Source organism: Somniosus microcephalus, chromosome 2 (genome assembly GCF_052327205.1).
Source record: "Somniosus microcephalus isolate GS21.2 chromosome 2, FLI_Smic_1.0, whole genome shotgun sequence".
NCBI classification, from domain to species: domain Eukaryota; kingdom Metazoa; phylum Chordata; class Chondrichthyes; order Squaliformes; family Somniosidae; genus Somniosus; species Somniosus microcephalus.
This window is the reverse complement of record NC_140988.1, coordinates 27,439,920-27,457,269: the sequence shown is the minus strand read 5'-3', so window position 1 is coordinate 27,457,269 and position 17,350 is coordinate 27,439,920. Positions and strand designations below refer to the sequence as shown.

Below are 17,350 nucleotides of genomic sequence, written 5' to 3'. Positions count from 1 at the left end.
ATAAATAAGCGCAAGGGTTCTCACTTGGGCGTTCTGATCGAATTAATTGTGACGTTTCTGTTCTTTTCTTAAGTTGCAATAAATTAATGTTGCATGAATGTTTTGACACCATTGCCATATATGTGCTGACAATTTGAGTTGGCACAGTGAAGGGTAAGGGCACCTTTTATGTCCAGCAATGCAGGTGACAGTGGATATAGAGTTAACACCACATACTTGCAGCCTAAACACAGAATGTGTCTCCCAAATTGTTAAATCACCAACCCCTGACATTTGAAATTGACCAGATTTGGGAGTGCAGCTTTTAGACTGCAGTTGCAGCTGTGAGGTTTCCAGCTCGTTGGTGTTGCCGACCCTGCATTTTCTCCGAACATCGTGAAACCCGACCCAAAACTTGGAAAATTGCAAAAGGCTGTCAATATAGCTTTAAACAAGCACTTAGCAAGGAGTTAAATCCCTTACCCACCGCTTGGTGTCAGGTCTGTTGTGAGATCGCAGACCTGACAATCCTGAAACTCAGACGGAGGTGGGTTCGCGGCAGGTTTCCAACCCATCATCAATCATTACAACTTTAACACCTGACCCGCCTCTGAATCCACCCTCTGAGCGCTGGCAAAATCATGGCCTTTGTCTCAGTTTTCACTGAAGAGGCTAACAAAGAGGAATCGACAACGGCAGAAGACGTCAAGGTGAATATTATTACAATTAAGATAGAAAGAAAGTTGATACTAGAAAACTGTCACACTTAACAACAACAACTTAGACTTATATAGTGCCTTTAATGTAGTAAAGCATTCCAAGGCCCTTCACAGGAGCGTTATCAAACAAAATTTGACACCGAGCCACAAAATCAGAGATGCTCAAGAGGGCAGAATTAAAGGAGCGCAGGTATCTCAGAGGGTTTCAGGGCTGGAGGAGATTACAGAGATAGGAAGGGGCGAGGCCATGAAGGGATTTGAAAACAAGGATGAGAATTTTAAAATCGAGGCGTTGCTTAACCAGGAGCCAATGTAGGTCAGCGAGCACAGGGGCGATGGGTGAAGGAGAACAAAACCCAGGTCCAAATGGGTTGCACCTGCCGATACTTAAAGAAACTAGGGAGGAGATAGCAGAGGTACTAGTATCCATATATAAAAATTCAATAGGAAAAAGAATAGTACCAGAGAACTGGCAAACAGCAAATGTAATTCCTATCTTCAAAAAGGGAGATAGAACTAATCCAGGGAACTATAGACCTGTTATCTTAACATCAGTTTGATAAAAGATCAGATAACAAAACATCTAGAGACAGAGAATATAATAAAACATTGTCAGCATGGATTTCTAAAAGGAAGGTCATATTTAACCAACCTTTTTGAATTATCTGAAGAAATAATAGAAAGAGTAGACAAGGGAAATGCAGTATCCAATATTGGTAAAGGCAGTAAAAGAGACGTTCAGGGCCTGCCTCTGAAACAAGTGTTAGGCCTTTCCATATGCAAATAGGGGGGCTAACTTCTGTTTGAGCCCCCCTTTGTAAGACTGGTCATCTCTGAACACAACCAGCAACGAGCCGACTGCATTCAGGAAAACCAGGTCTACGTGCAACCTTAAAGGGACCACTGGAGGCTGTCACCAGAAAGGCAAGTTTTAGAAAAAATACTTAGCTGAATGTGGAGCCGGGAGGTGCCCTCTCCTGATTGCTGCCCCCTCCCTCCAGATTGCTGCTCTCCGCCCACTCGATCAATGCCACCATCCCCACCCACTCGCTCATTCCATATCACACCCCTTCTTCCCGATCACTTGCCCCCCTCCGCCACCCCCCCAGGACCTACCCAATGGTCAGCTGCCTGGCAACACCCAGCTGGTGTCTGCAGCTTGCCAGTCTCATGGAAATGAGGCCCCAGGCCCAATATCAGGTGAGCCTTGTGCCTACCTGTTCCAGCACAGGGGTTGTTCCCTGTGCTCAGAGAACCAATTTCTATGCTATGGTGTCAACATTTGTAGATGATATCAAATTGGGGGGGGGGGGAGGGGGGATATAGCTAATAATGAGGAGCACTGCATCAAAATACAGGAAGACATAACAGGCTTGCAGATTGGGCGGCTACATGGCAAATTCAAGATAACAAAGTTAGATGTAGCTCATTTTGGTGGGATGAATAAAGAGGCCACTTATTCCTTGGAAGGTAAGGAACTAAATGGGTTAGAGGAACAAAGAAATCTGGGCATACCGATACATAAATTGTTAAAAGTAGCAACACAAGTTGGTAAGGCCATAAAGAGTGCAAAGTACTGTGGATCATTTCTAGAGGAATAGAATACAGAAGCCGGGAGGTACTGTTAAATTTCTATGGAACATTGGTTAGGCCACACTTGGCGTATTGTGTATACTTCAGGTCTCCATACTACAAAAAATAAATTGAAGCACTGGAAGAAGTGCAGAAAAAATTTATAAGAATGTTACCAGAATTGAGAGGATGCAACTATCAGAAAAGATTGAACAAGCTGGGGCTCATCTTCCTGGAAGACTAAGAGGAGGTCTGATAGAGGTCTTTAAAATTCTGACTGGGTTCAGTAGGGTGAATGTCGAGAAATTGTTTCCACTTGTGTGTGAGGCCAGAACAAGGGGGCATTAATATAAGATAAATATAACAGATCAAAAAATAACTTAGGAGGAATTTCTTAACAGAGAGTGATGAGAATGCAGGATTCGCTACCACATGAAGTGTTTGAAGTAGGATTGATGCATACATGAGGGAGAAAGCAATAGAGATACCGGGGCAGGATGGGAAGAGTGGGAGGAGGCTTGCATGGAGTATAAACACAGGCATAGACCAGTGTCAAATGGCCTGTTTCTGTGCTGTATATTCTATGCAATTCTATGTAAGTAGCAATAGTGTACAATAAAAGTCTCTTCAATGAGGTATCCCTGTCATGACTATATTTGTGTCTTGTGGAAATAACGGCCCAGAACTTCGGGTCTCCACGGGCGAGTACGCATGGGATACTCACCCGTAGGCCCAATGGAAGTGCCGGTTTCCTGCATGCACTGCGCATGCGTGGGAAACTGGCACTTCCGTTCCCCTGAAAGAAGGGGTTCAGAGTTCAAATGCGTGCGCAGGAGAGGCTGCGCATGCGCATCGAACTTAGTTTTTTTTTTACAGGTTTTCCTGGGAGGGTAAGTCTCCAGAAGTTACACAAGGCCTGCTTTTTACAAGGTAAGTGGTGAATTAATTAAAATTAAAAAATTTTTTCCACAGGTTTATTATTTTTAAATACTTTAAAGAAAGGTAAGTTTATTTTTAGCCCCGTTAGAAAATAAAAAAAAATTTCAAAAATTTAAATTATTGTTTAAAATAGTTATTTCATGTAATTTATAGTTTATTTAAAAAATGCGATTTTTAAAAATGTATTTGAAGATTTAGTGATGTTTTGGGGCTCGTAGTATTTATAAGTTTTGACAGCTCTTCCTGTCAATCTTATGAATGGAGCATTCCCTGCTCCGATTGGCTCCCCATGGCCCACGTGATCCCAGGGGACGCATCGAACTAACTGCACCCCTGGGATACGCAAGCACTGCGCGCCGGCAGCTGGAGGAGGCCCAGGATCGGAATCCCACGCAGGCCCACAGCTCAACGGCTGGCGCGCAAGGTAAGTGCAGGTCGGGGGCTTACACCCGCGGGAAGCCCCCGACCCGAATTTCTGGGCCAATGTAACTAGTTCTGCACATCATCAGAAATGCTACAACAGGCCAGATTCTTAGTGAGGACAGGATGCCTTACCCTAGCAAAGGTACTTAGCACCAATACTCTGAATTTGTGCTGGGCATTGAGGAAGTTTATGGACTATGAGGCTGAAAGAGTATTTTGAAGCTAAATTGGAAACAAGGGGCTGTGACAACAGTTTCTCATTCATTAAAATGAAAAGAAAAAAAAACTGCTGGAAGTCTGAAAAACCCCAGAAAATGCTGAAAATACACAAGCAGGTCAGTTAATATACTTAAAGAAAAGAGAACTGATATTTTGGGTGTGTAATCCTTCATCAGAACACCTTCTTAATCATTATTGTTTCAATTTCCTTTGATCTAATTGGTAGGGATACTGGGCTATATTTATCAGAGATAATTTACTGGAGGTATTCATTAACCCACTTAAAATAAGTAGCGGATAAAGGAAGGTTGTCCGAACGTGTTAAGTGTTTACCCGCTGATACCTTCAACAGCAATTTTAGGCCACAAGCTTATTAAGAACATAAGAAATAGGAGCAGGAGTAGGCCATTCGACCCCTTGAGCCTGCTCCGCCATTCAATATGATCATGGCTGATCTTCTACCTCAACTCCACTTTCCCCATATCCCTTGATTCCCTTAATATCCAAAAATCTATCGATCTCTGTCTTGAATATACTCAATGACTGAGCCTCCACAGCCCTCTGGGGTAGAGAATTCCAAAGATTCACCACCCTCTGAGTGAAGAACTTTCTCCTCATCTCAGTCCTAAATGGCCGACCCCTTATTCTGAGACTGTGACCCCTGGCTTTAGACTCGCCAGCCAGGGGAATCATTCTCCCTCCATCTACCCTGTCAAGTCCTGTAAGAATTTTGTATGTTTCAATGAGATCACCTCTCATTCTTCTAAACTCCAGAGAATATAGGCCCCGTCTACTCAATCTCTCCTCATAGGACAATCCCCCCATCCCAGGAATCAGTCTGGGTGAACATTCGTTGCACTCCCTCTATGGCAAGTATATCCTAAAATTTTATGAGGATGTAACTGGTAGAATAGATAAGGGAGAACCAGTAGTTGTGGTGTATTTGGACTTTCAGAAGGCTTTCGATAAGGTCCCGCATAAGAGATTAGCGTGTAAAGTTAAGGCACATGGGATTGGAGGCAAGGTACTGACTTGGATAGAGAACTGTTTGGCAGGCAGGAAGCAAAGAGTTGGAATAAACGGCTCTTTTTCCGAGTGGCAGGCAGTGACTAGTGGGGTACAGCAGGGATTGGTGCTAGGACCACAGCTATTCACAATATATATAAATGATCTAGACGAGGGAACTAGATGTAATGGCCTAGAAATTGAGTGGGCTTAGCGCCCATTTTGCGGCGCTAGAGGGCATTGCGCTGGACTTACAGCCGGTTTTGAAATTGACTAGGGCCCAACATCGGCGTTACACCGGTAGCGCTGCGCTGGCACCGATGACGTCATCGGTGTGCGCAGCGTCCCGGTTGCCGTGGTGACGGGCCCCAGCGCCGAAATTCAGTTGCGGCCGCCTCGCCCGTGGCAGCCGCAACTAAGACTCTGGCAACAGAGTCTTGCACGACTTTGCGCCGGCGCATAAAGGTGGAGCGGCGGCCGGCCGCTTTCCCGCCGGCCGCCTGCCCGCACCTCCCTCCCCGGACTCCCCCACCCCCCCCCCCCCGCGGAACAGATGCTTCTCTGCTGCGAGCCCGGCACTTCCCCGAGGTGCCGGGCTCATTTTTGTGGCGATTTAACCGGCCAGCGGGCAGGTGCAGGCAGCTCCTCCTTAACTGAAGGAGGAGGCCTGCACTTCCTGAGCCTGCCGCACCGCATCGGGCGCCGCAGCGCCGGAATAGCGCCGCAATGCGGCGCGTAGCGCCAGTTTTCAGGCGCAAACAGCCTTCAGTAGCGCCGGCAGCCGTTTGGGCGCGGCGCTACTGAATTTTTGGCACGCACAGCGCGACTTAGCACCGGCGCTAAATTTCCGCCGTTAAGCCCCGGCGCAGCGCAAACTCAATTTCTAGGCCAATATCTCCAAGTTTGCAGATGACACAATGCTGGGTGGGCGTGTGTGCTGTGAGGAGGATGCCGAGAAACTCCAGTATGATTTGGACAGGTTGGGTGACTGGGCAGAAGCATGGCAGATGCAGTATAATGTGGATAAATGGCAAAAACAGGAAGGCAGATTATTATCTGAACGGCAATAGATTGGGAGAAGGGGAAGTGCAACGGAGCTGGGTGTCCTTGTACACCAGTCACTGAAAGTAAGCATGCAGGTGCAGCAGGCGGTTAAGAAGGCAAATGGTATGTTGGCCTTCGTAGCGAGAGGGTTCGAGTACAGGAACAAGGATGTCTTGCTGCAGTTATACAGGGCTTTGGTGAGACCACATCTTGAGTATTGTGTGAAGTTTTGTTCACCTTATCTGAGGAAGAATGTTCTTGCCATGGAGGGAGTGCAGCGAAGATTCACCAGACTGATACCTGGGATGGCAGGAATGACGTATGAGGAGAGATTGGGTCGATTGGGCTTATACTCACTGGAGTTTAGAAAAATGAGAGGGGATCTCATTGAAGCTTATAAAATTCTAATAGGACTAGACAGAGGAAGGATGTCCCTGATGGCCGGGGAGTCCAGAACCAGGGATCACAGTCTAAGGATAAGGGGAAAGCCATTTAGGACAGAGATGAGGAGGAATTTTTTCACCCAGAGAGTGGTGAACCTGTGGAATTCTCTACCACAGAAGGCAGTGGAGGCCAATTCATTAAATATATTCGAGAAGGAGTTAGATATATTTCACAGAATCACAGAATCCCCACAGTGCAGATGGAGGCCATTTCGGCCCATCGAGCCTGCACCGACACATACCCCACCCGATCCCCGTAACCCCTACACCAACACATATCCCACCCTATCTCCGTAACACCACACATTTTAATCCCCCTAACACTAAGGGTCAATTTATCATAGCCAATCAACCTAACCTACACATCTTTGGACTGTGGGAGGAAACCGGAGCAAACCCACGCAAACACGGGGAGAATGTGCAAACTCCACACAGACAGTCACCCGAGGCCGGATTCGAACCCGGGTCCCTGGCGCTGTGAGGCAACAGTGCTAGCCACTATGCCACTGTGCTGCCCTTTTTTAAGGCTAAAGGGATCAAGGGATATGGGGAGAAGGCAGGGACAGGGTACTGAATTTGGATGATCAGCCATGATCTCATTGAATTGGGGAGCAGGCTCGAGGGGCTGAATGGCCTACTCCTGCTCCTATCTTCTATGTTTCTATGTTTCCTTAGGTAAGGAGACCAAACCTGTCCACAATACTCCAGGTGTGGTCTCACCAGGGTCCTATATAATTGCAGTAAGACATACTCTTATACTCAAATCCTCTTGTAATAAAGGTCAACATACCATTTGCTTTCCTAATTGCTTGCTGTACCTGCATGTTAACTTTCAGTGATTCGTCTACAAGGACACCCAGGTCCCTCTGAACACCAACATTTCCCAATCTCTCACCATTTAAAAAATACTCTGCTTTTCTATTTTTCCGACCAAAGTGGATAACTTCACATTTCTCCACATTATATTCCATTTGCCATGTTCTTGCCCACTCACTTAGCCTGTTTATATCCCCTTGAAGCCTCTTTACATTCTCCTCACAACTCACATTCCCACCTAACTTTGTATCATCAGCAAACTTGGATATATTACATTTGGTCCCCTCATCCAAATCATTGATGTAGATTGTGAATAGCTGAGGCCCAAGCACTGATCCTTGCGGTACCCGACTAGTTACAGCCTACCAACCCGAAAATGACCCGTTTATTCCTACTCTGTTTTCTGTCCGTTAACCAATCCTCAAAACATGTTAGTGTATGACCGCCAACCCCATGAGCCCTAATTTTGTTTAATAACCTCTTGTGTTGCACCTTATCGAATGCCTTCTGAAAATCCAAATACCCCACATCCACTGATTCCCCTTTATCTATTCTATTAGTTACAAGCTCAAAAAAATCTAATGTCAAAATCACAAAGATTAACAGCGGGTCGGTATCCCATTGTAAACCCGCCTCCTTGTCAGTTTCCTAAGTGTCGGGTCTGTCATCCCTGAACAGACCTGACACCAAGCAGCGGGTCAGCCTATTTAGATAGTTAAAAGCTTATTAAAAGGAAGTTCAGAAGAATTTTCCCATGTACTTACCATTTTACCAGGTTTTCAACGATGTTCCTGGAGAGCGGCTATCTCTTCAGGTAATTATGTCGGGTTCTCAATGACTGTGGATTGCTGTGAATAGGTGAAAACTGCAAAAATGGTCTAAAACCTACCATTTCATAGCTGTTCAGTTCTCAATCTCAGAAGCTGGAGCATTAATGATTTGGAACCCACTTTTGAGCTTTATGCACTTTTGAAGTGATTGGAGTATTCTCTCTATCCACTGTCACCTCCTTGGAACAACCTCTCTCAACATTGACAGATTACTTCTGTCATCTCAACCTCACCTGCCATCTATTACATCAACATCGGTGCCCTTGCAAAAAATCTCACCTTGGTCCTCAGAATCTCAACACGATCAGCTCCAACACCAACATCACCAGGCACACCAGCAGCACCAACATCAACACCAACCTTTCCCGCAATCAACAGATGCTGCACTGGATACACAGCATCATCACCCATGCACATTGCTGCCTGGGATGCCAGCGATGGCCTCATCATGCCCAGATTTGCTTCACTTAACACTGCACACCCTAGCTGCCAGATGATGCACCAGGTTGGCACCACCCCACACCAGCACCAAAAAGCATCCCTACAATGTCCAAGCCATTCCTTTCATACGCATCACCATTGTTGAGGGGGTGGGTGGGGGGGGGAACATTATATCTCACCATTCACTGGAACTCACTAAGACACTTTCAAAGGTGCACACAAATCTGTCCAAGAAGGCAAAGTAGTGACAATAAGGATTTCAATGCTTGACAACACATTAACAGAAAGTTTACACGAACATTGGCTAAAATACCCAAGTGCCTACCCTTGTGTGTTGTTAGTTGGTATGATTGGACTAGGGTGAGTGTGAGTGTGAGGGGTGGCTAATGAGATGGGGATGTGATAATATAGATAGAGAGGGATGGGTGGAGGTGCAAGATAAGTTGGCGTTAGTAAGGATGTGCAGGATCAGGGTAGGGAAGGCAGAGTGATGGGGATGTGATGAGTGGCACAGCAGGATGAAGTTGAGTGTGACTTTGCAGTAACGTTTTGTGATCATTGAAAGGTTTGCGCCACTGTAGCCAGGTCCTCCTAACAACATTGCTGCTTGTGACCTCCTGTGCAATGTTCAACCAGGCTGTGCTGGTGTCCTGGAGAGGTCTCCACCGCACATTGGAAGGGAAGAGAACCTACCTGCGTGCTGTGACTCCCTCCATAAGCATATGGAGGGAGTCATGGGAGAGCTTGGGTGCAGCCATGCACCTTTGTGCTGTGCTCGTCAGTGTTCGCAGCGCCTCAATGCTGTAGAATGGCCCCTTTAAGGAAACCAGCTGATGACGCATCATCAGATGACATCATCAGATCTGCTTCCTTTTAACTGGCCAGGAACCTTGCAGGGCGGGCTTAACAAGCCCAATCAGGGCAAAATCACTTGGAGCAGGCAGGATGAAGATGGGTACGGAGTAGGAGGCCGCTGTCTACTCAGGCCGCACTGGACTTGCCATGGCTGGCAAAATCGTGGCCTAACAGATTCGTCAAACAAGATTTCCCTGTCATAAATCCGTGTTGACTCTTCCCAATCCTATTATTATTTTCTAAGTGCCCTGTTACCACGTCCTTACTAATAGATTCTAGCATTTTCCCCTACTACTGATGTCAGGCTAACTGGTCTGTAGTTCCCCATTTTCTCTCTCCTTTCTTAAATAGCGGTGTTACATTTGCTATCTTCCAATCTGCGGGAACCGTTCTAGAATCTATGGAACTTTGGAAGATGACAACCAATGCAATGCATCCACTATCTCTATAGTCACCTCTTTCAAAACCCTAGGATGTAGGCCTTCAGGTCCAGGGGATTTATCGGCTTCCAGTCCCATTAATTTCTCCAATACATTTTTTTACTAATGTTAATTTCTTTCAGTTCCTCATTCTCGCTAGACCCTTGGTTCTGTACTATTTCCAGGAGGTTTTTTGCGTCTTCTTCCGTGAAGACAAAGTATTTGTTTAATTTCTCTGCCATTTCCTTATTCCCCATTATAATTTCTCCTGTCTCAGCCTGTAAGGAACCCATGTTCGCTAATCTTTTCCTTTTTACATACTCATAGAAGCTTTTACAATCTGTTTTTATGTCTCTCGCTAGTTTACTCTCATATTCTATTTTCCCTTTCTTTATCAATTTCTTGGTCCTCCTTTGCTGAATTCTAAAATTCTCCCAATCCTCAGGCTTACTACTCTTTTTGGCAAAATTATAAGCCTCTTCCTTTGATCTAATACTATCTTTAACTTCTCTTGTTAGCCACGGTTGGACCATTTTTCCTGTAGGGTTTTTGTGCCTCAAAGGAATGTATATTTGTTGTAAATTATGTATTAATTCTTTATGTGCTAGCCATTGTTTGTCTATCATCATACTTTTTAATGTAGTTTCCCAATCTACCTTAGCCAACTCGCCCCTAATATCTACGTAATTTGCTTTGTTTAGATTTAAGACCCTAGTTTTGGATTTAACTAAATCACTTTCAAACTTAATGTAAAATTCCATCATATTATGGTCACTCTTCCCTCAAGGCCCCTTTACTGCAAGGTTATTAATTAACCCTTTCTTATTGCACTAGATCTAAAATAGCCTGTTCCCTAGTTGGTTCCTCAACATACTGATCTAGAAAACTATCTTGTATACATTACATGAATTTGTCCTCCACACTATTACTGCAAATTTGGTTTGCCCAGTCTATATGTAGATTAAAGTCCCCCACGATTACTGTATTACCCTTATTACATGCGCCTCTAATTTTCTGATTTATACTCTGCCCTACATTACAACTACTGTTTGGGGGCCTATAAACAACTCCCACCAATGTTTTCTGCCCCTTGCTGTTTCTGAGCTCCACCCAAACTGATTCTACTTCTTGATTTTCGGAGCTAAGATCCTTTCTCTCTACTGTCTTTATCCCATCCTTTATCAGGGCTACCCCTCCTCCTTTTCCATTTTGCCTATCTCTTTTAAAAGTTAAGTATCCTGGAATATTTCGTTCCCAACCTTGGTCACTTTGCAACCACGTCTCCGTAATGGCTATTAGATCAAACCTATTAATTCTATCTGCGCTATTAATTCATCTATTTTATTGCGAATGCTTCACGCATTCAGATATAGTGCCTTTAGCTGTGACTTTTTTCTATTTTTCCCTGATGTCACCTTAGTCACTGATGCCCTATTACCTTTGTTACTCTTCCTGATCCACTCTGCTTAATTTTTACCCAAAACTCTGCTCTGCTCTAGAGCCTCGACATTTCTGTTGCTGCTTTTATATTTACTCTTTCCTGAACCCCCCCTTCATTAGTTTAAAGCCCTGTCTACTGCCTTAGTTATTTGATTCGCCAGAACACTGGTTCTAACCCAATTTAAGTGGCGCCCGTCCCAACAGAACAGCTCCTTCTTTCCAAAGTACTGGTGCCAGTGCCCCATGAAGCAAAACCCCTGCCTCCCACACCACTCTTTGAGCCACGCATTTAACCTTCTAATCTGCTTATCCCTATGCCAATTGGCACGTGGCTCAGGTAACAATCCAGAGATTATTACCTTTGAGGTTCTGCATTTTAATTATACCTCAGTAACACTGTACATAATGATGACCATAATGGAAAGGAACGACCAGATACCTCACACATCTATCAGTTGGTTTGTCTCTTCATCCACCGATTGGCCTCTTTGTCACCTTACTGTGCTGCTCATTTCAGATTTTTTATATGCACCATTTAGTAGTATGAATACTTATCGGCTTAATAAAATGCAACAATGAAGCTTACAGCAAAGGAATTATTCAATCAAAGTTATAACGTTTTGCCTTCTGTTTGTTAACTCACATTCGGAACAAAAGCAGGAGGGAGATTCTTCTCCAGGACAGCATCCCAGTTCACATCAACTAAGTATGGAGAATTCTGAATGTCCTTGAGACTTGATAGCCGACTCTCAGGCTCTTTCACAAGAAGCTAACGTGAAATAAAATACCATATTTTAACATAGTGTTTTTTTGCTGGTAGATAAAAGAAAAAAAGTCACAATTCTTTGAAATGCATGTCTAAGTACGAAAACTTCTAAGAGGAAAGATTTTGCTACACAACTATAGCTAATGGATATGGTAGTGTAATGGTTATGTTACTGGAAGTAGAGACCTGATCTAATGCAGATGAATGTGTGTTCAAATCCTGCCAAGTCAGTTGTGAAAATTTGAAGTCAGTTTAAAAAATAAATCTGGAAATAAAAAGCTGGTATCAGTTAAAACGAGACCATGAAGCTGTTGGATCGCTGTTAAAAATCCAACCAGCTTGCTAATTTATTTTAGGGTAGGAAATCTGCCATCCTTACCCAGTCTGGCCTATATGTGACTGCAGTCCCATACCAATGTTTTTGACTCACTGCTCTCTGAAGTCACCTAGCAAGCCACTCAGATGTATCAAACAGAAAAAGGCCCACCATCACCTTCTCAGGGTGAATAGGAATGGGCAACAAATGCTGCCTTGCCAATCCCAATAAAGAATTTTTTTAAATCACCGGAACTTTAAATGAATTATATTGACTTCCATAAAACAACTTTATTGCTGTTTGACATTGACTTTAATATATTTTGTCTACATTTGTCCAATGTAGTGCGTTTTATGCAGGTGTCTATTGAAATGCAGTCTTCATTTGGGATGAGGGCTGGATTTTCTTAGGAAATTGACTTTGAATTTAGCTTCAGGAGCCACACTACAGGTAGTCATGCAGCAAATTCCGAAAATATAATCCTGATCCCAAAATATGTAGCCTTCCTAATCTTCCAGGAAACTTAAGTACATACACCAACCAGGCACAAAGAAAAATAATGAATACCTCTCCCCACCTACTGGAGACTATGTGCAGATACTAGCCCCATTTCTTTTTCACTTTCTCAGGTTAATCAGCCCAACACAATCATGAGAAATGATAGGCACAAAGGCCTAGAAATTCGGGTGTGCCTATATTTGGGTGCCTTACCCACCCAGTTTTAACAGCCTGCACTCAAATTGGGAGGTCAAAGGAGCCCTGGATTGTGGGCCTTGGTCCTCATCATAAAGTAAATGGTGCTGCAGTAGGAGCCCGCATAGGTTAGTGCTCCTATTTCCAGGTAAGTGATTGGGTTGGATCGCAGGGTTCTGGAGGAGGGAACGGGTGGATCTCGGACTCCGTGATCGGGGTTTGGTGGGGGATCGGGTAGGAAGATCGCAGGCCTCAGGAGTTCTGTTGGGGGATTGGGTAGGAAGATCGTAGACTTCGGGAATACTGTCAGGAAATCGGGTAGGAAGATCTTAGACTTCGGGAACATTGTTGGAGGTCGGGAGTGCTGTCTGGGGGGGGTCTAGGTGGTCAGGGCTGGGGCCGGGAGGTCGGAATCGGGAGTGAGGTTGGAGATCTTGAGACTGGGAGCGGCAGTGATTATGGTAAGTGCTTACTTTTTTTTTAAAACTTACGTGAAGTTTAGTGTTGGTTTTCCCGAAGGCAATCAGCACTGGCGCTGGCTGCCTCAGGACAAACCAAAGTTGCAGCAGGGACCAGAAGTAGGCATTAAATGCCTGCTTCAGATGTGGGTAAAGGACGCCTCTTGTTTATCATTTACCAAGCTGGCATCCAGCGCGATTTGCGACAGACGTGTCGCACCGGATGCTATTTTGGTCCCCAAACGGCACCCGTAGCGCCCAAACAACGGGTGAACCGATCCCAATTTCGTGCCATACTCTTTGACTAGATTGCCAAGAATCAGACATCAGACCAACTCAAATTCCCGTAAGACCAAATCAAAAGCGCACTTGCCTTTGTTCCTGGAGTTCCTGAAGTAAAACTATGGGGTTAATTTTAACTCCCCGCGAGTTTCAGGTGGGCAGGGTGGGTGCGTCTGCAAATAAGCACTCATAGGCCCAGATTCCAGGCCGGCACCAAAGCAAGGCTTGCTGGCAAGAAGATAAAGTGATGGGCAGGGGCTTTTGGGAGGATCTGTTGGAGGTAAGGGGGCGTGCCTGAGGCACGGGAAGCTGCAACCTTCCTTTATGAGGCCTGGAGGAACACTCTTGCTTTTACTGGCCCCATGAAGGAAAGATTTTGCCTTAGGTTGGAGTGTTGCTTTGTGCTCCCGACAGCTCCTGACCTTCCTCCACCTGGCGGGAGTCCACAGCAGCTTCCCCAGTCAGACCCGAGTTAAAATCCAATCGCGATCCCATTGTCGTGATGGAACCCCAATTTGCAGACCCCGAAATGCAGTGAGCATGGTGACCAGCAGGATTGCGATGGAATGTAAGGCTGAATGCCACATTTTAAGGGACGCCTCGTTTTTGCTGGACAGAGTGTGTTAAATTCCCAACCCCCCAATATTTCAAAACAGAATGTTCTCACACAGTACTGAGATATTTTTTTCATTTGTTACGGCAGTGAAGTGTGTCCAGATTGATTTTTCTGGCTAAAAATACCTCTGCACCAGTTGTCAAAGTGTATACCGTGACCTTTTCTTTCCGTTCTTTACCTTTTTTACTAATGCCACCAAGCCTTTGGACCATGTGGAGGAGCAGTGCACTTTTTCAGTCCTAATCATGAGAAGTATTTCTTCCACTGGCGTGTTGGAGTGAATGTCATATGGTCTCTATAAGACAAAATACAGCAGAATTATTTAACATTTACCTTGTGTACTCTCTTAAGCTGGACAGTAAATGTCAGGAGCCTTTACTGATAAAGGCCTTTTCCCTCATATCAGTAACAAATTGTAACAAAATATGAATAGTTATGAACAAAGTTGATGAATGCCAGGAATCACAGGTTAAAACATGCAAACTTGCTGGGCATAGCAAATCCAATAATACCATTATATATTTTGTTTTGATGACGGGTTACACATCCGAAACATTAAACCTGTCTTTTCTTTTTAATGATATTGACTGACCCACTGCGTGTTTCCAGCAATTTCTATCTTTTATTTCAGATAACCAGCATTTGCAGTTTAAAAAAAAAATCTTCTTGATAGTATTGGGCAAGAAGTTATCAGTAGGTGTTATTGGGGATAAATTCTGGAATACTGGTAAAGAACTCTTTTGGGGACAATTTAATCTGCTTAGTGGTCACCCATGGCTCAGTTGGCAGCACTCTTACCTGTGGGTCAGAAAGTTGTGGGTTCAAGTCCCACTCTAGAGACTTGAGCACAAAAATCTAGGCTGACACTCCAGTGCAGTACTGAGAGGGTGCTGCACTGTCAGAGGTGCCGTCTTTCGGATGAGACGTTAAACTGAGACTCTGTCTGCTCCCTCAGGTGGACATTAAAGATCCCATGGCACTATTGTGAAGAAGAACATAAGAATTAGGAGCAGGAGTAGGCCATACGGCCCTTTGAGCCTGCTCTGCAATTCAATAAGATCATGGCTGATCTCCAACCTCAACTCCACTTTCCTCTAGTGTGCAAAAATCTATCTATCTCAGCCTTGAATATACTCAATGACTCAGCATCCACGGCCCTTTGGGTAGAGAATTCCAAAGATTCACAACCCTCTGAGTGAAGAAATTCCTCTTCATCTCATTCTTAAATGTCCTATGTCCCCTAGTTCTAGACTCTCCAGCCAGGGTAAACAACCTCTCAACATCTACCTTGTCAATCTCCCTCAGAATCTTATATCCTATTTTATCAATATCACTAAAAACAGATTATCTGGTCATTATCACATTGCTGTTTGTGGGAGCTTGCCGTGCACAAACTGGCTGCCACATTTCCTACACTACAACAGTGACTACACTTCAAAAGTACTTTATTGGTTGTAAAGCACTTTGGGACGTCCTGAGGTCATGAAAGGCGCTATATAAATGCAGGTCTTTCTTTACTATTTGTAGTGAAATGGTAAATGTGTTCTTTATAGTTGTGCTTCCAATTTTACATAAAATCCGTGCTCCCTGCTTATTCTTATTAGTTGTGCGTGCAACCAGCGCCACCCACTCTGATTGCAGCACAAACTGCTGCCATGGAAACTCAGAAGCCTGCCATCACTAGGAGTGTGAAGGTGCTGCCCCAGGACAGTGGCCTTGACTCCATGGGAGAGGCTCTCATGCCTGCTCGCCTGCCATACACTTCACCAGTGCCCTTTGCTGGTGCCACTCAGCCAGCCAATCCAGACTGCTGCAGCCCACACCGACATTTCGCTGTCTGTAGCTGGGCCCTCAAGGTCCAGAGCTGCTCACGGTTCTGCTCCAAGGCTAGTTCAAGTGTCATCAATGGAAGCTCAGCAACCTTCCACCTTGCAAGCTGTAGCCACTGGAGAAACACCTCGTAGGAAAAGAAACATGCAAGAGGGAATGCACAAGAGTGAATAGTAATTTTTTAAAATTTTACTAATAGTAATTAGTAATTGTACTACGCTAAAGGATCTATATAAATGCAAGCTGTTGTTGTTCTTGTCATACAACTGTTTCCAAACACATGAGTTGATTTCACCTTGTTGTTGGCAATACCTGTGATGGTAAGTGAGTTTGAAATGTTATTCTGTGAAATTAAATCAAGAGTTAACTCCCCTTGTATGAGTGACGAACAGTTAATGGCAACGACTGCTCTATCAAACTAAAGAGAAGTTTTAACATGAACAGACCACGTGGAACACTTGTATCTCCAGCTCACTGGAATTGTGCGTCTGACCAACAATCAGAGCAGTACTGAAGGGAATATCACAATTTTAACAGGGATGGGCTTATTATTTTTATTCGGCTCCTCACTACTCTGGCGGTACTGTTTATACTGCTGGTTTTGTGTCAATGCAAAGAATTTCCATTGGACTCCGAGAACTTTTAAAATTTAGTATGGAATTTTCTTTCTTCTTCTTAGGCAGTCCCTCAGAACCGAAGATGACTTGCTTCCACACTAAAAATGAGTTCTCAGGTGACTGATGAGTCCAATGCGGGACCTACCGTCTCTGTCACAGGTGGGGCAGACGGTGGTTGAAGGGGCGGGTGGGTGGGGTGCTTGGGTTGACATGTGCTCCATGCGCTGTTTGCGCTTGGCTTCAGCTTGCTCCAGGCAAAGAGACTCGAGGTGTTCGACGCCTTCCCGGACGCTTCTTTAATGTTATAAGAGAAGCAATGCTCCCACCCATGGTCTCATAATATTAAATAATATTTTCAGTGTTCTGTGCATGAATATACAAAGCTCTGGTGATGTTCAGGGTAGTGCAAAATCCAGAAGTTTAACTCAGGTCTGGTGACTGAACTTTGCACTATACAGATATCAGTCTCGGCATTTTAACTGTACCTCTATTATATGCTAACCTGTGCTCATGATTCCTCGGGGCTTCTTATTTTCATCCTTCAGTATTTGTATGACTTTGCATTCCCAGCCGTCTACTTCACATTTTTTTAAAATTACTTTTCCTATCTAATTCATTTCATCTTCTT

At 44.5% G+C, this 17,350-nt stretch overlaps 1 protein-coding gene across 1 annotated transcript in view; it reads right to left on the bottom strand.

Annotated features, from left to right (window-relative positions):
• The window catches only part of LOC147122622 (serine/threonine-protein kinase 32B-like), a 559,191-nt gene that overhangs the window by 46,367 nt on the left and 495,474 nt on the right, over window positions 1-17,350 (bottom strand). The window contains exons 8-9 of the mRNA XM_086007879.1: window positions 14,454-14,570; window positions 11,788-11,913 (exon numbers count right to left, since the gene is read on the bottom strand). Of these exons, the coding sequence (XP_085864005.1) occupies window positions 11,788-11,913; window positions 14,454-14,570 (243 nt within the window). The remainder of the gene's footprint in view (window positions 1-11,787; window positions 11,914-14,453; window positions 14,571-17,350) is intronic.